The sequence below is a fragment of the Perissodus microlepis genome, chromosome 23, assembly GCF_051167445.1.
Source record: "Perissodus microlepis isolate ML-2025 ecotype Zambia chromosome 23, ASM5116744v1, whole genome shotgun sequence".
Classification (NCBI taxonomy): Eukaryota; Metazoa; Chordata; class Actinopteri; order Cichliformes; family Cichlidae; genus Perissodus; species Perissodus microlepis.
This window is the reverse complement of record NC_140482.1, coordinates 41,825,639-41,847,514: the sequence shown is the minus strand read 5'-3', so window position 1 is coordinate 41,847,514 and position 21,876 is coordinate 41,825,639. Positions and strand designations below refer to the sequence as shown.

General features: G+C 43.6%; 1 protein-coding gene across 1 annotated transcript in view; it reads right to left on the bottom strand.

Annotated features, from left to right (window-relative positions):
- Positions 1–5: 5 nt before the first annotated feature.
- The window catches only part of cers1 (ceramide synthase 1), a 34,590-nt gene continuing 12,719 nt past the window's right edge, over positions 6–21,876 (bottom strand). The window contains exons 2-7 of the mRNA XM_084922255.1: positions 14,386–14,545; positions 6,925–7,105; positions 6,068–6,229; positions 5,752–5,899; positions 5,500–5,639; positions 6–3,375 (exon numbers count right to left, since the gene is read on the bottom strand). Of these exons, the coding sequence (XP_084778381.1) occupies positions 3,333–3,375; positions 5,500–5,639; positions 5,752–5,899; positions 6,068–6,229; positions 6,925–7,105; positions 14,386–14,545 (834 nt within the window). The 3' untranslated portion in view covers positions 6–3,332. The remainder of the gene's footprint in view (positions 3,376–5,499; positions 5,640–5,751; positions 5,900–6,067; positions 6,230–6,924; positions 7,106–14,385; positions 14,546–21,876) is intronic.

The following is a 21,876-nucleotide window of genomic DNA, read 5'->3' as shown; positions in this document are numbered from 1 at the left end:
TCAAATCGTTCTTTACCCACATGTTTTATTTAATGAGAAAAAAGAAACGATAACATTGGCTGAATGGTATTAAAATCGTATTACAAAAAAGCAAGTATGAGGTTTGTTTTTATCAAGTAGTCGTGTTTTAGAAAGTGGCCAGATTCAGTTCAACCTCGGGGGTCATTTGTACATCTTTGTGCATCAAGGGTCCAAAACAAGTTAAAACACATTTGAAATTAAGAGATTTAATTAATCATCCTTCAGTTGCTAAATGCACCTTTTAATTTTGATCTACTGATGAACAATAAAAATAATATTAATAAATTACAGTGCAATGCGTAAAAATACCTGCAGGGCTTTCTCTGGCCCTGTCGCTCTGTTAGCGCTCTTCTTTGCTCCCACAGACACTCGCCTCATCAGCTCAGGTGGAAATTTTGGCACAATCAAATCATGACAAAGCTTTGGGTCAAAAACTTTGAGGCAGTCTCTGAAAGTTTGTTTCTGCCACTGAATTTCTTATTTCATCTTTTTGCAATTGAAATTTTGATTAACTCTACCTGCCTTTGTTTTTCAGTGGTGGAAAAAAAGCTTCCATGTTGACCAGAAACAATCTGGACGCCATTTTTGTTGTTTGTTTATTGGGCGAGGACGAAGCTGAGATGCCGAGATCAACGTGTAATAATCCGCTTACTGCAGTCTCTTAAATAAGGTGACTTCTCAAAGATGCCGTTACACTGATGAGTCTGTGGAAAGTTCCCTTTGTGTCGTCACTCCCTAAAACACTTTTAGTAACTGCGAACCAGCCAACATACCTGAACAACAAAAACACCTGACTGGACCTCATCAGTAAGGCGCCCTGTCAGTTATGAAGCTTTGGCGACTGTATGCATACAGGGACCAAATACATCCTCATTTTACTTTCCATCACCTGCAACAGGAGGTCCTGTGAGTCCTTCATTCATTTATCATCACTCCCCTAAACATAAGGGAGTGGAGGTGATGAGGTGAGAGCGCACAGCGGGCTCTGCTGCTAACGTCTCGGTCCTGTTTATGCACTTTAACATCACGCCCCGATGTTCTTAGTGTACGCTGATGGGGAGTGATGAGGTCACACGACCTCATCTGTAAGCCAGTGTTGACAGGATGGTTTTAGTCAACTCTGAGCCGGGGGTGGGCGATATGGGTGAAATCTGTCATAATGATCATTTTTAATATTCAGAATTTGTACTTACTGATTAAAAACACAATGAGGTTCTGAAGGACAGTAACCAGGGTGGAAGCAGTTAGCACGTTGGCTAGTGTTATGCATAACCATACTGCCCACCCCACGAACAGTTACTTGTACAGACATCAGCGCAGTTGTGCGACACGGTGGGAGAGACGTTTCTGAGAGCGCCACGTCAGGCTTTAGGGGGCGAGTCACACCTGATCCAGGACGTGGATTTTTGAGGGTTTACTGCAGACTTCATTCTGAGCTCATCGGCAAACTACGGATAGTTTCGCCTCACAGCAACATGTCGGATCAACCGTGTCACCTACAGTACAGATGTGTCACCACTACAGTAAAACGAGTGCAAGCCAGCATTCAGATTAAATGGAAGAGGTCGGAGACTAGATCCAGATGTTTGCCACGTAGATGGACAACCCCCCCGCCCCCCCGGTCCCTGACAATATCCGACCTGGGCTGTCAGATCACGATCAGCGACTCACACGCAGCAGGAAAAACAACGACACATCTGAAATACAAACTGCTCTCTCTCAGGAAAAATAACAGCAGCAAATTAAAATAAATCAATGCAGATAATCTGCACCAACAGATACTAAGGAAAAGGAAATAAGTTAGCTCTAACCCCCCACCCCCCAAACACGATGCGAGCAGCGTGGAAGACACAAAGCAAAGCGGATCGTCTCGTAGGGACAGACGACATCTGCAGCCTGCTCCAGCAGCACAAGCATGCTGTTCATCCAAACAAGCGCTTGAATTTGATCGAGAAGGTGGAGAAACTGAAATATCCCTTATTTTCTACAGCGGCCGTTCCCACTAAAGTACGAGCTGGAAACCAGCGAGGGAACACCGAGGGAACCGTTCCCTTTCACTCGAGTTCAAGTTATTAATATGCTCAAATTACAAATCATAGAAAAATCTTCCCTTAGGCTGGGGGAAACGTTTCTGGGATATTTGTGTTCGGTGGCCTCGCTGCGCCAAAAAAACACAGAGAAAACAAACAGATTCCTTTTAGGACGAGTTAGTAAAAACTTCATGATTACACAGCTGTAGGATGTTTCGTGATCATTTCATAGCAGTTCCAAAATCATTCCGATGTCATGCATTTCTGAATTCCATAATCTGCGCATACATAACATTTTGTTTTTCATCTTTCAGTCTTTCCATGATTATTATTGGCTCCTTTTTTTTAGCCGCCACCACCTGAAATCTTTTGATTCTGAAACCCAGTCAATCAAGTCCAGCTATTCGCTGTCATTAAACCAGCAATCAGCTTGTACGCCTTCATGTCAGCGACAGATGCTCTGCGACACACAAACACACACACACGGGAACAAATAATTTAAAAAACAAAGCAAATAAACTTTCCGTACAGGAATGACAGGTGGATATTCCTAATGCCTGCGATGGTCAGTACAAGAGAAACAAAAGATTAAAAAACATCCACTTTACACACACACACACACACACACACACAGCCTGGTTTTTTGAAATCAAGCTAAATGAAAGCAGGCAACCAGAGCCGCCTGGTCCCAGCCACCAACTTGTGCGATGATATGAAAATCAATACATGTGGTGAAGCGGCCATAAGGCCAGGCAGCCTTTCTCACACCACCGCGCCATGTTTGTTTTTTGCCCTTCCTCCTCATATCATAGGTCAGAGAGGACAGGCGGAGGTGTAAGACGGCGGAAGCGATTCATTAGGAATTACTAAATATCTAAATGTCTACAGAACCATTTACTGGCCAAAACCTTTCCTCGCCTGGGCGCCGCGGTGCTGTGCAGGGTGCTGTAGGCCCCGCACAACTGTACGCGACAATCACAGTCCAGCTCTCATTCAAACTGCTCGTTTCTACTGAATCTGTCAAATGTAAAGTTAACAAGAGTAAGACAAAAAGTCGGCTGAAATAACATTCACAGTGCTCCAATTAAACCAATCTGGAAACAAAATGACAGCGATGATTTGAAATGTTCTAAAAACAAATACAGAGAGTAAAAAGTCATCAGACTCGATGTTTCCCTTTCAAGATGCTCTTCCTTTAAAACATCCTCCACGTTGAAGGAGGGCGTCTTTGTCTTGCATGTACCAGCAGCCTAGTGCCAGGTGGTGGCGACGGAGGGCCTGTTATAAATGCTTCTCCTTTGTGATCCCGTTCTGCACGTGTTTCCTGGAAAGAAAGCCAGATGGGAGAGAAAGGAGTGAGAATCCTGAGGTGATCAGCATAAGTGAGACATCAGCAGACACAGGGCATATCAGAAGTGTTCAAGGCCAGGCAGATAAGGACCAAACAGCACGTCCGGGGCTTTCTTACACGAACTCATTTGCCTTTGGGACAGGAGCGCACATCTGATAACTCAGCCTACCTGAGTTAGTATTCAAAATGAGGCTAGTTTTAGACACAGCACAGCAGGGATGCACATGGCAGCCCCTCAGATAACGACATGAATCTATAACCTCAGCTAAAAGTACACTTTGCTTTTTGTCAGCACTTCTTAGTTTAAAGCTCACTGCTGCAAATACAGATTACACAGGATTCACAGAGAAACAGCTTGTGACTATCATATCATGTGGTGACTTTTGATGTAAGCTAACTGCTTCCACGGGTTATGAAAGTGCATTTCTTCTGCTTAACCAGCAGTTGGTGAACTGTGGCACTGTGGAGCTCTGCAGGCAAATATGTATTACAACATGTAGCAAATCAAGTTTACACAGTGGCACCGAGGTGAAAACAGAGGTTTTAAATTCTGTCACGGGCTGTGAAAGGGATTTTAAAATGTAATATTTCAGTTATAAACAAATGTAATTTGAGGTACCAGAACTTTTTCTGTAACTTTACACATTGGTCATGTAGAAAAACTGAGACTACTGTTGAAACTGAACTTCTTTTTCTTATATTGAGAAAATGTTTAGCTAAATGTCTTTACACTGACAGAAAGCGGAGTGTCACTGCTCCAGCGTCCGGTGTCCCACAAAGTCAAATTAATTTACTATCTCTGCATTAAAGCTTCCTCTTTGTCTAAGCAGCTGTACAATGTAGCCTACAAAGGCTTAAATATACAGCATCACATCTTACCTTAATGCTAGCAGTGCTACGTTAAACGCTAATTGTAGTGTCAGCTTGCTAACATGCTAAATTAGCTAAACATTAGCATGCTAAGATTAACGCAATCATACATGCTGTTTGCAATGGATCATTAGCATCAAGCTAATAGACGCTATGCAGAAGGTCAAAGTTCATTCCCATTACTTCACGTTAATGCGAATGAACTTTGACCTTAATTCTTTTCTTTCCCAGTCAACTGCATGTAGGAGAGGAACACAGCTTTCAGCGTGGCAGTCTTTCTATTGGCCAGTAGGGGGCGATCTCCCGAGCATTGTCTATTAAGTCTACCAGAAAATGATCCTACATCTTACTTAATTTATGACCTTGTAGTCTCAAGTCTTCCTTAGTATAACATTATTCTTTGTTCCCACTTAAAGTGGAACAGCAGGAAATTCTTCAGGGCACGGCTACTAAGAGCCACAACAATTTAAGCGTCCAGTGTCCTCAGTTTGTTTGTCTCACAGCTTAGCACATTGCTGCCTCCCACTGGTGTTGTACATCAGTGCAGTGTTTGGCATCCCACTGAGTGGGTAGCGTTCTGTGTTTGTGTCCCATCAAACAGCATTATAAAGGGAAATCTGTCTAATGTCCAGTTTCCCAAATTCTCCTTTGACACGGTCACACGGGAACCCACGAGCACATGCAGTGCAGGCTCCAGGAACCCACTGAGTTTCTCTGCTAGCTCCAATCCACTCGCCAGCCTGAATGTCGCGGCGTTAGCCTTGTAAATATGATGTCATCTTTCTGAGGCCAAGTTTACCTGATGCTTCAATGTTGTATAGCTTTCTGCTGTCTGCTTCCCACTCAAGCTGTCACTGATGATTCAGCCTCTTGCTGATGAATCGGTCAGCACAAAGCACAGCATCAAAGAGCTGCTCGCATGGCTTTGGGCTCGCCGTTTTGTTTGTTTGTTTAGTATACTCGACATATTCCAGTAAGGCTTGGCTATAGAAATGTGTTTCATCATTAAATGTGTATTTTGGTAACGTCTGGATGTCTTGTACTGTCAGGCAGTGCTCAGAGAGGATGGTTGAAACAGGACCGTTTACAGTCAAATGTGTTAAATCTAATAATTTATTATTAATGTGGAAATTCTGCCACTGAACATCAGCACAGCTGCTTTGGTTTCCTCTAAAATAAGATCTACATTACATGACCCAAAGTACACATGCTGAAGGTTGGGCTCACCCCTGTGCAGAGTTGTGATGTCCAGCATCATCAGTGCTGTTTTCTGCTGGAGGCTCCTTCCTGCTGTCCTCGTCCTCGTACTCCCTAACATCGTTCACCTCCTTTACTTTCAGCAGCTTCACTACAAACATCACAATGAACTGCACACAACAGGGGAGGAAAACAGGAAATGCAAAGAAATCAGACGGCGTGTCCAAAAGTGAAAGACTTTCAGGGTTTGAATGAAACATTTGACAAAACCAGTGTCCTCACCAAGAACCAGTAGATGTTCATGAGAAGCAGGGCGAAGAGAAGCGCGTTGAAGAAGAAGTAAAAGGGGATGTGGGGGACGGACTGGAGGCTGGACACACATGTGGCATACATGACTTTGAGGGGGAACCAGTACAGACGGAACCAGAACCTGAGAGAGACGAAAACGGGAACACAATGTTTTACATATCTGCTCGTCTTCAGCGTCTTCCAGACAGAATAATTATAATGCTGTCAAGACTACGAAACGCTTCACCGTGATGGAGAACAAATGGAGATCAAGCAGCTGAGGAAAATAAGCCGATGTTAAATCTCTCACCAAGTGATGCTGAAGCTGACGGAGCCCAAGTTGGACAGCACGTCGTTTAGCAGGTAATAGCCTCCTCCTCTGGACTTCAGGTAGACGTTGAGCTTGGTGAACTCCAGCTGGATGTCGTTGATGTCGTGCAGGAATAACACTACAATCCCGATGTTGTGGTATCTGGAGGGCAGAGAGCACAGACTGTGGCACGAGGATCCTGATAGATGCTGAGCTCAGTGACAAGCAGAAAGCAGACTTGACTTTTACATTTTCTATACATTCACTCTGTTGTCTTTGTTCTTTGGGTCGGTACAATGTGATATTTAGACACACCACATAGCATTTTATCCTTTTTACCTCAAAACACTGAAGAGGTCAGCGGTCCAATTACAATTCAGTCTTTTATATATAGCTCCAAATCACAACAACAGTTGCACAAAAGCATTTTGTATGGCCTACAACAACACAGAGAAAGCCCCAGTAATCATATGAGCCCCTAAGAGCAAGAGCTCTGGCGACAGTGGGAAGGAAAAACTCCCTTTTAACAGGAAGAAGCCTCCGACAGAGCCAGCCTCAGGGAGGGGCGGGGCCATCTGTAACGTGATAAATGTCATTCCCTCGATGTTGTCAGCAATCGTATTTACAGATTTACTTTTTTCTGATAATCTGCGTTTTACTTAATTAAAAGAAAGACGAACACATCTGCTCTAGTTTCCACTAAACTCTGCCTCCTACCCTCCAGTCAAACTGGTGTTTCGACTAACCAACCAAAACTATACAATCATTCATGAACTGTGATTTTGTGCTTCTGTGTTAGAAAATGAGCTCACGTGTGCAAAAAACTCACAGATTAAACCAGGAAAAACAAAAAGTACCTGAATGCGTAGGAGAAGCTGATGAGCGCCAGCGTGATGATGTGGTGCACCACCATGACAGCAGAGTCCTTCCTCCATGCGTCCATATAGATGGTAGCATAAATGGAGTGGCCGTAGAAGCTGCCCTGGATCAGGTAGGCGATGGCGATGTCTGTAGGCACTGACATACCGCTCTTCCAGTCTGCAGGGACAGATGGGAAATTTTATCCTGCTTGCATAAGAAGGTGTTTTAAGAACACGCTTGTGAATGTAGATAATGAATGATGTACAGTAAAGCATTTTGTTTTTATTCTGGACTTTACTGTTTCCCTTCCTGTCGCCAACGCCATCTTTAACACGACCATAAATAACAAAGATACTCTGTTTACAGGGCAGCAACACCACACACTGGGCGATACGGGTTTCTAGTCTTAACAAGCTTTTGTGGGGGGTTTTTTGGTAACACTTTTTTGTAACACTTTGTAATTTTAAGCCATTAAACTGTGGTCAACCAAACATGCAGAAAGGCCTCAGCTGACGGTGAGATTCAAATCCAGAGCTCATTAACATCCGTGCACAAGTCAACCATGTGTGCACTTCTTAAAGCCTCTATAACACATGACTATCTGCCGGTCATCAACATCTTTGTTAATCGATAAATGCACGATGACCTCGGTTTGGAGTGAAAACAGAACATCTTCCAATAAACACAAAGAGTCGTGTAGCCTCTTGAAGAAGTTCACGTCTGAACTTCCTCACATGCATCTTATCTACGTCCTTCTTCTCATAAGACAGCTTCTGCTCTTTGCACAATTTCTCACAAGATAAAAGGCGAAGAGGCGACTGCGTTGCATGTATCACTGCGGTGGAACAGAGGCGTGCCTTTCAACATCAGGCCCCCAGCTCATGTGATGGAGGCACATGTTTGTCTCTGCCAAAATGTGGTTTAACGCACTGTCGACCATTTGTGGCCAAAAATAGAGTCACAGTATCTGTCAGATCAGATTGTGGTGGCGTCTAGATCTCAGAAACATTTACAGTCAAACACCATCAGCATCTGCTGGTGACTGAGTGAAGAATGACTCAGCCACACTGTTTGTGACACATTTCATAAAAGAGACGACTGTGGAGGCTTTTTTTTAAACTCTAACTGTGACTGTAACTGTAACTGTGACTGTGCTGTGACTGTGACTGTGCTGTGACTGTAGCTGTAGCTGTGACTGTAGCTGTAGCTGTGACTGTGCTGTGACTGTAGCTGTAGCTGTGACTGTAGCTGTAGCTGTAACTGTGACTGTGCTGTGACTGTAGCTGTGACTGTGACTGTAACTGTGACTGTAACTGTAGCTGTGACTGTAGCTGTGACTGTGCTGTGACTGTAGCTGTAGCTGTGACTGTGACTGTAACTGTGACTGTAACTGTAGCTGTGACTGTAGCTGTGACTGTAACTGTAACTGTGACTGTGCTGTGACTGTAGCTGTAGCTGTGACTGTAACTGTGACTGTAACTGTAGCTGTGACTGTAGCTGTGACTGTAACTGTAACTGTGACTGTGCTGTGACTGTAGCTGTAGCTGTGACTGTGATTGTAACTGTGACTGTAACTGTGACTGTAACTGTAGCTGTGACTGTAACTGTGACGGTAATTGTGACTGTAACTGTGACTGTAACTGTGACTGTAACTGTAGCTGTGACTGTGCTGTGACTGTAACTGTAACTGTGACTGTAGCTGTAACTGTGACTGTAACTGTGACTGGAGCTGTGACTGTAACTGTGACTGTAACTGTAGCTGTGACTGTAGCTGTGACTGTGCTGTGACTGTAACTGTGACTGTGACTGTAATTGTGACTGTAGCTGTGACTGTAACTGTGACTGTAAATGTGACTGTGACTGTGACTGTAGCTGTAACTGTGACTGTAGCTGTGACTGGAGCTGTGACTGTGACTGTAACTGTGACTGTAACTGTAACTGTGACTGTAGCTGTGACTGTAACTGTGACTGTAACTATAACTGTGACTGTAGCTGTGACTGTAACTGTGACTGTAACTATAACTGTGACTGTAACTGAGACTGTAACTGTGAGTGTAACTGTGACTGTAACTGTGACTGTGACTGTAGCTGTGACTGTAGCTGTGACTGTAGCTGAGACTGTAACTGTAACTGTAGCTGTGACTGTAAATGTAGCTGTGACTGTGACTGTAGCTGTGACTGTAACTGTGACTGTGACTGTAGCTGTGACTGTAACTGTAAATGTGACTCTTACTGTGACTGTAACTGTGACTGAGACTGTGACTGTAGCTGTGACTGTAACTGTAAATGTGACTCTTACTGTGACTGTGATTGTAACTGTGACTGTGACTGTAGCTGTGACTGTAACTGTAAATGTGACTCTTACTGTGACTGTGACTGTAACTGTGACTGAGACTGTGACTGAGACTGTGACTGTAACTGTAAATGTGACTCTTACTGTGACTGTGACTGTAGCTGTGACTGTAACTGTAAATGTGACTCTTACTGTGACTGTGATTGTGATTGTAACTGTGACTGTGACTGTAACTGTGACTGTAACTATAACTGTGACTGTAACTGAGACTGTAGCTGTGACTGTAACTGTGAGTGTAACTGTGACTGTGACTGAGACTGTAACTGTAACTGTGATTGTAACTGTGACTGTAGCTGTGACTGTGACTGTAACTGTGACTGAGACTGTGACTGTAACTGTGAGTGTAACTGTGACTGTAACTATAACTGTGACTGTAACTGAGACTGTAGCTGTGACTGTAACTGTGAGTGTAACTGTGACTGTGACTGAGACTGTAACTGTAACTGTGATTGTAACTGTGACTGTAGCTGTGACTGTGACTGTAACTGTGACTGAGACTGTGACTGTAACTGTGAGTGTAACTGTGACTGTAACTATAACTGTGACTGTAACTGAGACTGTAGCTGTGACTGTAACTGTGAGTGTAACTGTGACTGTGACTGAGACTGTAACTGTAACTGTGATTGTAACTGTGACTGTAGCTGTGACTGTGACTGTAACTGTGACTGAGACTGTGACTGTAACTGTGAGTGTAACTGTGACTGTAACTATAACTGTGACTGTAACTGAGACTGTAGCTGTGACTGTAACTGTGAGTGTAACTGTGACTGTGACTGAGACTGTAACTGTAACTGTGATTGTAACTGTGACTGTAGCTGTGACTGTAACTGTGACTGAGACTGTGACTGTAACTGTGAGTGTAACTGTAACTGTGACTGAGACTGTAACTGAGACTGTGACTGTAACTGTGACTGAGACTGTGACTGTAACTGTGACTGTAGCTGTGACTGTAAATGTAGCTGTGACTGTGACTGTGACTGTAACTGTAAATGTGACTCTTACTGTGACTGTAACTGTGACTGTGCTGTGACTGTAGCTGTGACTGTAACTGTGACTGTCACTGTGACTGTAACTGTAGCTGTGACTGTGACTGTAACTGTGACTGTAATTGTGACTGTGATTGTAACTGTGACTGTGACTGTAACTGTAAATGTGACTCTTACTGTGACTGTAACTGTAACTGTGACTGTAACTGTAAATGTGACTCTTACTGTGACTGTGATTGTAACTGTGACTGTGACTGTAGCTGTGACTGTAGCTGTGACTGTAACTATAACTGTGACTGTAACTGAGACTGTAGCTGTGACTGTGACTGAGACTGTGACTGAGACTGTGACTGTAACTGTGACTGTGACTGAGAGTGTAACTGTGACTGTAACTGTGACTGTGACTGTAACTGAGACTGTGACTGAGACTGTAACTGAGACTGTAACTGTGACTGTAACTGTAACTGTGACTGTAGCTGTGACTGTAAATGTAGCTGTGACTGTAACTGTAAATGTGACTCTTACTGTGACTGTAACTGTGACTGTGACTGTAACTGTGACTGAGACTGAGACTGTGACTGTGAGTGTAAATGTAAATGTGACTCTTACTGTGACTGTAACTGTGACTGTGCTGTGACTGTAGCTGTGACTGTAACTGTGACTGTCACTGTGACTGTAACTGTAGCTGTGACTGTGACTGTAACTGTGACTGTAATTGTGACTGTGATTGTAACTGTGACTGTGACTGTGACTGTAACTGTAAATGTGACTCTTACTGTGACTGTAACTGTAACTGTGACTGTAACTGTAAATGTGACTCTTACTGTGACTGTGATTGTAACTGTGACTGTGACTGTAGCTGTGACTGTAGCTGTGACTGTAACTATAACTGTGACTGTAACTGAGACTGTAGCTGTGACTGTGACTGAGACTGTGACTGAGACTGTAACTGTGACTGTGACTGTAACTGAGACTGTGACTGAGACTGTGACTGAGACTGTGACTGTAACTGTGACTGTGACTGAGAGTGTAACTGTGACTGTAACTGTGACTGTGACTGTAACTGAGACTGTGACTGAGACTGTAACTGAGACTGTAACTGTGACTGTAACTGTAACTGTGACTGTAGCTGTGACTGTAAATGTAGCTGTGACTGTAACTGTAAATGTGACTCTTACTGTGACTGTAACTGTGACTGTGACTGTAACTGTGACTGAGACTGAGACTGTGACTGTGAGTGTAAATGTAAATGTGACTCTTACTGTGACTGTAACTGTGACTGTGACTGTAACTGTGACTGAGACTGTAACTGTAACTGTGAGTGTAACTGTAAATGTGACTCTTACTGTGACTGTGATTGTAACTGTGACTGTGACTGTAGCTGTGACTGTAACTGTAACTGTGAGTGTAACTGTAAATGTGACTCTTACTGTGACTGTGATTGTAACTGTGACTGTAGCTGTGACTGTAACTGTAAATGTGACTCTTACTGTAACTGTGACTGTGACTGTAGCTGTAAATGTGACTCTTACTGTGACTGTGACTGTCACTGTGACTGTAACTGTAGCTGTGACTGTGACTGTAACTGTGACTGTAATTGTGACTGTGATTGTAACTGTGACTGTGACTGTGACTGTAACTGTAAATGTGACTCTTACTGTGACTGTAACTGTAACTGTGACTGTAACTGTAAATGTGACTCTTACTGTGACTGTGATTGTAACTGTGACTGTGACTGTAGCTGTGACTGTAGCTGTGACTGTAACTATAACTGTGACTGTAACTGAGACTGTAGCTGTGACTGTGACTGAGACTGTGACTGAGACTGTAACTGTGACTGTGACTGTAACTGAGACTGTGACTGAGACTGTGACTGAGACTGTGACTGTAACTGTGACTGTGACTGAGAGTGTAACTGTGACTGTAACTGTGACTGTGACTGTAACTGAGACTGTGACTGAGACTGTAACTGAGACTGTAACTGTGACTGTAACTGTAACTGTGACTGTAGCTGTGACTGTAAATGTAGCTGTGACTGTAACTGTAAATGTGACTCTTACTGTGACTGTAACTGTGACTGTGACTGTAACTGTGACTGAGACTGAGACTGTGACTGTGAGTGTAAATGTAAATGTGACTCTTACTGTGACTGTAACTGTGACTGTGACTGTAACTGTGACTGAGACTGTAACTGTAACTGTGAGTGTAACTGTAAATGTGACTCTTACTGTGACTGTGATTGTAACTGTGACTGTGACTGTAGCTGTGACTGTAACTGTAACTGTGAGTGTAACTGTAAATGTGACTCTTACTGTGACTGTGATTGTAACTGTGACTGTAGCTGTGACTGTAACTGTAAATGTGACTCTTACTGTAACTGTGACTGTGACTGTAGCTGTAAATGTGACTCTTACTGTGACTGTGACTGTAACTGTGACTGTAACTGTAACTGTGACTGTGACTGATAACGGCTCTCACTGCGGTTCTCTGGAGTCCAAAGCCTTAGTAATGGCTTTGTAACTCTTTTCAGACTGATAGATGTCAATGACTCGCGTTGACGTGTTGCTTTTTGAGCTCTTTTAGCTAAATTGACTCTGTCAGCAGGTTTTATTTAAGTGATTTCTTGATTTATCAGGTCTGGCAGTGGCTAATGGTTCATTCACAGTTAATTCATGACTTAACAAAAGTGGCCAATTACTTTATTCAGGGTCAGGTGAGATTTTTTTCCCTTAATGAATGAAATCATCATTTAAAAATGGTTATCTTTGGCTAATATTTGATGCTCTGCAACATTTTATGTGTGACACATATGCAAGAAACCCACTGCAAATGGACAATAACTTCCAGGGGATACCAGAAGTGAAGGGTCAGCTGTGGTAGTCAGGATGGGAGGAAGCTGGAGCGATCGCATTTATCCCCGAGAGCTTTACAGAGGGTTTTTAAAGTGCTGTGAGAAACGAGCTAAATGCATGTAGCCTGGCTTATTTGACTGAAACCTATCGGATGTTGGACGGAAACTTTCTCCTCCTGTGTTTGAGTAAGGCTCGTCTCCAGTGATATGGGGTTACGTTGGGGCCTTGTGTAATGTTCATTGATTGGACCGTCCGTCATTAAACATTGAGAGGAGGGCCACTAGCTGGATCACAACAGAGGAGCTGCCAAGGGGGAGGCATGGGAACTGGAGCCTTTTTCCCCTCTACTGGGGACCAAAGCTTTTCTCATCTCTTTGGGGCAGCGATACACTCCCCCTCCTCAGTCCCGTCACTGCACTTTGATTTCGACTAATTTCCTAAATTCTCACAGTAGCTGTATCTTTCTTTCCCTTCCTCCCTCCATTAGTAACAGTCCAGCCTTGTAGAGGAATAAAGCTTCTGCACACATCTCAGGCTGACAGCTATTAAAAGCGAAGCAGCGATTAAACACGAACCTGGCGCCGTCAGCTAGCCTTTGTGAGCTCGGCGCAGGAGCCTCGACAACTCTGTGTCTGATAGAAGAGGCTGAGAGACTATGAAAGGCACCACTGAATTATATGTGAAATCCCCAGTGTGCATCTATCCTCTAGTAGCAATGCAATGATGAGCATTACACAGGGTCTCAGCCGCAGCGCTGCTCTCCATGAAGTACAATTTTGCCGCTGATTTATTGTAAACGGTGGGGCAGAACTCGGAAAACATGAATAAATTATTAATAGATAGCTTTATTTTAACAAATACTGGTCTGTATAAACAAGTAAATAAATATGCTTTTTGCATTGTATAAAAAACTACAATAAATCATAAAGAACCATAAAAGGTGACCAGTTAAAAGCTGCAAATATGCATAAACCAGAACCACATCCTGCATGCGCTGCTATAAATATCTGCCTATTTGAGGACTCAAGGTGGCATTTTACCCCCACAGTGTCTCCACAGGATTAGGCAGCGCCCCTGCTGTTTCATTAGATTAAAATGGCTTCAGCTTCTGAGCTGAGAAGTTCGGTATCTGTGTAAGTTAAAGTGCTGAGAGAATTATGACTGAAGATCACCTGTTCGGGTTTTGTAGCATCCTGTATGATGAAGAGCTTAGGATTCAGTTAGCACAGGCTACAGAAGACATGTGATCAGTGTTGTGTATCGTACCGTAGAAGACAGAGGGCGGGTCATGGAAATAGGAGTAGGAGGTGAAGAAGAGCAGGTAGGTGCTGTAGGACCAGGACATGGTGTAGAAGACCAGCTTCCACGCGCTCTCTGGCATCTTGGCAGCATCTTTGGGCAGCAGCCTACACCACTGTCCGAGAGGCTGCAGAGAGAGCAGAGAGAGAGACGGTGAGAAAAAAAACACCAGAGGAAGTCGAGCTGAGAATTAAATGAGCTGTTTCTAGACTTTTGGGTAGATCCTTGGAAACTGATTCATGTAGACGCTTTTTAAAAAATCTATTCTACATGCAGTGAGAGTCTGGGAAGGCAAACATGGCTGCTCGCTCTGCTCACAGTCGGCTGATACACGTTGAGGCTGCAGAGCTGAGGAAGTCGTTTAGTTGCCCATAATTCATTTTAGAGAATCGATCTTGTTTTGCGCTGCACTGCAAGTACTGAGAAAAATAATTAATAATTAATTTCAAATATTTTGCAAAGAGTTGCAAGTTTATTGTCAGTAAGCTAAACAGTTCATGCATGAAGCTTCATGAAGCTTTGAGAGTTTTGCAGGTGCAGTGCTGTGCAAAAGTCTCGAGCTGTGAATAAGTAGTACGTACAGCGATTTATTGAAATGTGTAATAGTATATGGAAATGCAGTATGCAAGGCAAAAATGCAATTTGCTTGAAAGCCAATATTTGGTGTGACCAGCTTTGTTCCTAACACAGTCTGAAGTCTGTTAGGCGTCTTCTCTGACCGGATGAGGCAATCCATGACTGATCCTCTTCCACTGGTTGCTTTCACTGCACTGGCAGCGTGTTTGGCATGACTGTAATGTTGACACTGAAGCTGCTGCCAGTCAGATGCTTCTAAGTTTGTGCTGCTGGTGGACCAAAATCTGATGGTACTTTTCTACGTCCATAATTTGGATCCCCAGCACCTCTTACTGAAATGTTTTACAGATGTGTGCATCTCTCCTCACCTCGTCCGTACATACTGATGATGATTTGAGCCGAAGAATCTCAAATTTGGTTTCATCACTCCATTATTATTATTTCCACTCATTTTCACTCCAGTTCTGCTGTAATTTGGCAAACCTCAGCCTTTTCTGCCTGTTTCCTTATCTTAAGAATGGCTTCTTGACAGCCACTATCCACTGACCATGACCGACTGTATCAGGTCTTTGCTTTTTCTCCCCATTTCTAAAGGACACGACGTCCACAGTTACCACAAATTCTTTAAGGACACACTGCACATCATGCCATGTTTTAGCAAAAAAATACAAACACACAATTAGTTAGTTGTTAAGTTGTCTGTAAATAGTTTGGTTCCTTTTTTATGCTTGAATGGACGGCATGAAACGAACACAGCCAGAGCTAAATTTACTCACATTTGTATACAGTGTAATAAAACATCTCAGTTTAACTTCTGCACTTCAAAACTAGACTGAAAAGTAAAACCAGCATGTTGATTCATTCAACTGCAGTTTACAGCCAGGCTATCATACGCTTGTTTAATTGTTCCTAATAATCTGGCAACTGAGTGCAGAATGAAACCAAAGTACAAACAACTGAACAGACACTAAAAAATGTGCAGGGGTCGAAATGCCCTTCGTTAAATAAGAGAGGTCAGCTGCACAGTTTGGAGAACAACGACGTCCTGCAGTCTATGAAGCTCGCGAGCTTCAGCACGCCTCTGCAGACTACAGTAGCAGCACATGACCGCCAGTCCCCAGAAAAGTCTGCTAATGCTTTGCTTTCAAGCAGAAATAGAGGAAGTTGGTGAAGAGGCTCCTCATCAGACAAACCCGTGTAGGCGGTACCTAACCCGACCCACCCACTCACGTTGAGCCTGTGTTATCTTCTTGGTTGCCCTCCCCCAAACTCACTTCCACCACTTTGTGAGGCCTTTTGTTGTCGTGGCAGTGGAAACTCTTAAAAATGAGCATAATTGATTCATTTTGAATGAAAGGGAGGAATCACTTGTGACACTCGAACTAATAGAGACGTGGACAAAGGCACAGCACGTAGGTGAAGTAGTGCACCAGGTAAATTAATCAGACAGGCAAGTGCTTAGTGTTGCACAGCTGCGCCAAGACAGGAAACCAGAGTCATCTCACCGCCTCGTATACAAACGACACGCACACTCGCTGGAAAGCAATGAAACGGTAACAGGAGGCAGCAGAGTGAAAGCTGGCTGTGTCAGTGATACGCTGCATCTCAATCAGTTGTTACCGAGCTGCTGGTCTACGGCTCCGTGATCCTTTTACATACATGACAAATTAATGGAGTGAGCGTGGCTGCAGATTAGAAAGCGTTCTGGTTTCTGCTTTTGCTGCATGACGCTGCTGTTTCTAACTTTTACTCCGGTTTTCAGCTTTTTTATCTTTCTTCTCCTGCTTTTATGTGTCTCTGCTGTTTTCTGGGTCTGACGTCTGTCTGCGTCACACGCACGAGTCAAAACAGGACGAGAAGCTGATGGAGCAACACAGATGTGAGATTATGTGTTACGTGTTTAGAAGAACAGGCAGCACGCGGGGGGCGGGGCACGCGATCCCCAGCCGGGGCTGCTGACTGGTTGAGACACGGTGCGTGCTGAGTAAGTCATGACACTGTCCACGTTCTTTCAAGTCTCCAGTACATCTCCATCAGCCCTCCCATCCGTCTCCTCCCCTCACCCCCAGCTCTCTCTCACTACCCCCGTCTCCCTCCTGCCTGCGACATTTATTTATAGAAGCCAGCTGTCAGCACACAGCCCCCCTCCCACACTCTTTTAACACACACCCCCCTCGATTCACTCAAAAAAATAAGCTTTCCCACGTTCACAGTGGCTGAAACACTCGAGTCTGCTACAGGCTGCAGCAAAAGCACCAGCTCATATCTCACTGGTTAGTCGCCCTCATTCCGGATCCATCTCCAAGTAAAGTTAAAAAATATGGATCCTATCTGTTATATTCACCTCTGGCTGTTTCGCCCAGACTTGTCTGTCACTCCACCACATAAATATATATATATATATATATATATATATATATATATATATATATATATATACACACACATGTGTTTTGAGTCATCTGCAGTATTTCTGTCACTGTGTTTGCACTGCAGCGACTCTGCACTGGGTTATACAACCAAAGGTCTGTCACAGTCGTGTAGCGACAGATACTACCATGTGTTTCTGCGGACTGTACCAAAACTGTCTAACACGAGCATAGACTGTTTATGGAAGACAGACGTCTGGGTGTGAAGAGTAAGCCTATCGTAGAAGTGCTTCCCTGATTTATAGCCTCAGTTTATGGGTCGAATCTGTCCTTTAAAACTGTATTAAATAAGACATCGTGGTCCTTTTTTAAAATTTCAGTAACAAGTAGCTAGCTAATGAGTGAAAAGTGTCCCACAGTTTGACGAGTAGAGTCCATCTTGTGTTTCGAGTCTATGGATTTGAGTACTTTTCATTCTTTCTGCTATTCTTGTTCAGGCTGAGAAGAGAAAAAACTGATAGCAGCTAAAACTATTTACAGAGGAAGTCTAAAAAAAGAGCTGAATGCTTTTAAACTTTTGACTTCTAATAGTTTGTTTACTCTGATCCAAATCATGCACGAGTTTGCACGACTTTTAGCTTTTTCGTCTGGTTTGGTTTCTGTTCACACAAAGAAATCTGCACTCGTAGCAACCCAAATGTGCTGCTACAAACCAAACATTCAGTCTGCTTATTGGCCAGATGTGTCTGCAGCGAGAGCAACAAAAGTAAATAAACGAAAGACAAATGTGGTCATCTGACCAAACATTGCCGCTCATCCAAATGAGTCCTCGGGTCATTTTACAGCTAGTTACTACAGCTTGTGTACTCTGCTGCATCCCAGAATGCAAAGCATAGCTAGAAGGTATTTCCCTCAAATTTGCAGCGTATTTTTGATAGTTTGGTCAGATTGAGGTCGGGTCACAGTCTCGCCATAAACAAGCCGCTCTTGAGTTCATCTGTATTGAGACCGCCGCCTCCACAAGATTGAGTTAAATTACCATAATCATATCTGCACAGACAAACGGGGAACACGTACCAGCGTTTGATGTGAATGGGCTGAATAGCAAAGGTGTGAAAACACCCTAAAACTCAAAAGTGAGCTCGACCAATATGATTGATCGCCATCGGCCTGTCTCAGATATACACATATTCACCTATATATATTTGTGTATACAATATAATATCAAAAATTGGTGCTACATACAGCAGAGTACACATCACAGCTAAGCACGGCTAGTGCAGAGTCAAGCTCTGCCTCCATAGTAGCTGGTCTCCTACACCTGACATATATATAGACAGAGAGAGAGAGAGAGCGAGCTCCTGTATGACTCAGGCTCTAACTCACAGTACAGCAAATCGATGGTTGTTACCATTTTATACCTTTTTGTGTATTGGTGCTCCTTGCATCCTGAGTATTAAGTCCAATAATAAACCAAGTTGTTATATTTTTTGGTGACTGTGTGTAATCCCTACATGATTACAATGACAACCACAAAACATTGGCTTCTTTGTAGACGTGCAGGCAGGGATCTATTACTTTGGCCTTCCTGGTTTGTATTAGGTTTCAGTACTTGTTGTAACATGCACACAGCAAGGCAGCCCCCCTGTGCTGGCTATTTTTTGACAATGCCACTCTCAACAAAGTGATATGACCCAACAGCATCGAGTGGCTGTTAGCAGATTTATGACTGAGTCACCGGTGTTTTTGGGGAATACCAAAGATTCATTCTGGGAAAGGTGAGCTCTCTATATTCTGGTCTTCTGGCCTTCGAGTATCCCAAACCCCACAACATTTGTTTCAAATGCAGATTGTGAGATTATGTAACAGTCTGCCAACGGCTCCCTTCTTGTCTCGCTGCGTGCCACCCAGCCCACCATCTCTTTGGGTCCTCTCCGCCCACTCCATCCATCTACCCTTCGGTTTTCTGTGCCAGCCTACAGAGCGGGGGTATAGTGGGTCAAGGACACTGAGATAATCCGCTCGTCCTCTGTCGGATAAATGACAGGGCCTTGAGTTACACTCAGCTGGGACCTACGACCACTCAACAGCTCCCCCCCCACTCTTCCTCTCTCGCTCTGACAGACAGACTCTGGCTGAACTCGTTCTCTAGCCGGAGGCTTCATCTCTCTGTCCCCTTCTGTGGTTTCTCTCCCTGCCACAGAGAGAGGCCGGCCTTTAAAACAGAAGGAGAAAAGCGTATAGTGTACAAGTGTATATGGAGGGAGTGTGAGAGGGACTTGATGACAAATGGCTGGTTCCCATAGCAACCATGCAGGGATGCTGGCAAGGCCCTGCAGTGTGGCTTACAATCTCTTTCCATTATGCTTCCACTTCCTTATCGGTTTTCTCCCCACTCTTTCCCAGCTTAAGTGTAGCAGGACCCCCTTATTACCCTCTTCACTCTCCCTCCCCCTGCACTTCCTGGAAGCGAGTGATGAGAGAAGGTGAATGGACTGTGGCCTGTTGCATAAGGAGATAAACTGGGCCAGTGAGTCAGGATGCTGGCTCATGCGTGGCTCTGTTCAATAAGGGTTGCACTCTCTCTCTAAACCTCTTTCATTCCTTTGCTTCAGCCTGGCTTCGATTCCTCTCAGCGAGTCTGACGTCACTGCGTCCGTCTCAGTGTCACCTTTAAACTGGATTCTGTAACACATTCCCTCTGTGCTCTTTACATCTTTTTTCCACACCGAGGCCAAATAGGATTTGCAAAGGCTAATCCAAGGGATGGCCAGATTTTTACACTATATATATATGCGAGTAAAGACAGCCTGTTTATCTGTGATTAACCATTTACGCAACCCCATCTCGTAGAAGTTTCTCGTGCTGTTAAGTAGGTTAGAATCCACTGGCTTGACCTTAATGCGAAATTACCAAATATCCTTTTCATTACACTTCCAGCCCACCTCCTCACCTGATTCGGGTTATTTGTCTCTCTAAAGACAAAATCATCTCGCTCACTCCATCCATGTCATTGCTTGTTCCTAACAAGGTGAAGAGGGGACAGCTGTCAGTGGGGATAAAGATTATCGCCCAGAGAGACAGAAGGAGCTGGAAACACTCCACTTATTGCATTGTTTAGAAAGCCTGACCTGTATAGCTGATTTGATTAGTTAAGAACACTCTGCATGCTTACACTTCCTGTTCCTGTCTTTGATATTTGTGGTGAGTTGATCTTGTGCTCATCTTGTTTATGCTATTTTCCATGGATGTAGAAAATCAAGCAACCACTGCTTGGAGTCCTTAAACTGGATCAGCTTAGATCAAAACACCATTTTACAAAGTTAAACGGACCTCACAGAGCTTCATTTTCTTGTTTTTCATGCCATCTAAAAGTGACCACAGCAATATGGACTTTACACATAACTGAAGTTTACACAGCGATGCAGTTATTCAATTATATCGCGTAAAATCACAACAACAGCCACCTAAAGACACTTAATACTGTAAGGCAAAGAGAAGATTAATTAAAATAGTCCAGCTTAGAAGTAATGTAGCTAAATGTCTGCACTGAAGGACACCCAGTGTTGCTGGAGGCCACCGCAACACTAACCAGAGTAAGTATGTAGTTAGATACAATGTTTCTATGATTTGTAGGGCGAATATAATAACGTCAGAAAATGACAAGACGTCCAGGTCTTTATGTCTTTAAGACGCCTGTAGTTTAAATAATTGATTTCTATCTGGGCATCATCTGCATAGCAATGAAAATATATGTAGGGTTTTCCAATCATATTGCTTAAAGGAAGCATGTGTAATGTAAAACGTACTGGTCCCAGCACAGAACCCTGTGGAACTCCAGGACTCGCTTCCATATGTAAGGAAGACTCCGCACGTACAAGAACAAACTATCAGACAGATAAGATTCAAACCGTTTCAGTGAATTTCATGTCAACAGCGTATTCTAATCTCTAATCTAAGATGCATCATGTACCCACTAACTTTACAATGTAACAAGTATTTGTAAGAAATATTGGACAAGCTCGGTGAATCAGTGGAGACTGTGTAGCAAATGTGACCCGTTTATATTATTAGCAGTCTCTATTGTTCTCATTAGAAGCTTCTGGGTAGTTCAACAGTTCCTGGCCTTTAATGTGAAGCAGCAACAAAGGAAATACCAGCAATGTGAAAGTCGAGTCATATCATAGATGTGTTGAAATGTTGTGGGCCAACAAGGAGATAAAGACAAACACCACTAACGTCACTGATTTGTTTCTAGCACTGCACTGTTGGTGCATCTCACACTTCCTTCCTTCTCTCCTCCTATTCTCTACGGACAGCGACAGACTCGCCCTCACTCGTCTTCTAATCTCTCCAGTTGGTATGTTGTAGGCATGCATTCATATCCTGCCTACTCAGAGGTCTGCTGAGGACGACGGCGAGCCGTGGATGCTGGGAAATGAGTCAACTGCTAATTTGTATGTGACTAAACAGAAAGAGGAGGATTTCAGTTCTCTCTGAGCCTCGGATGAAT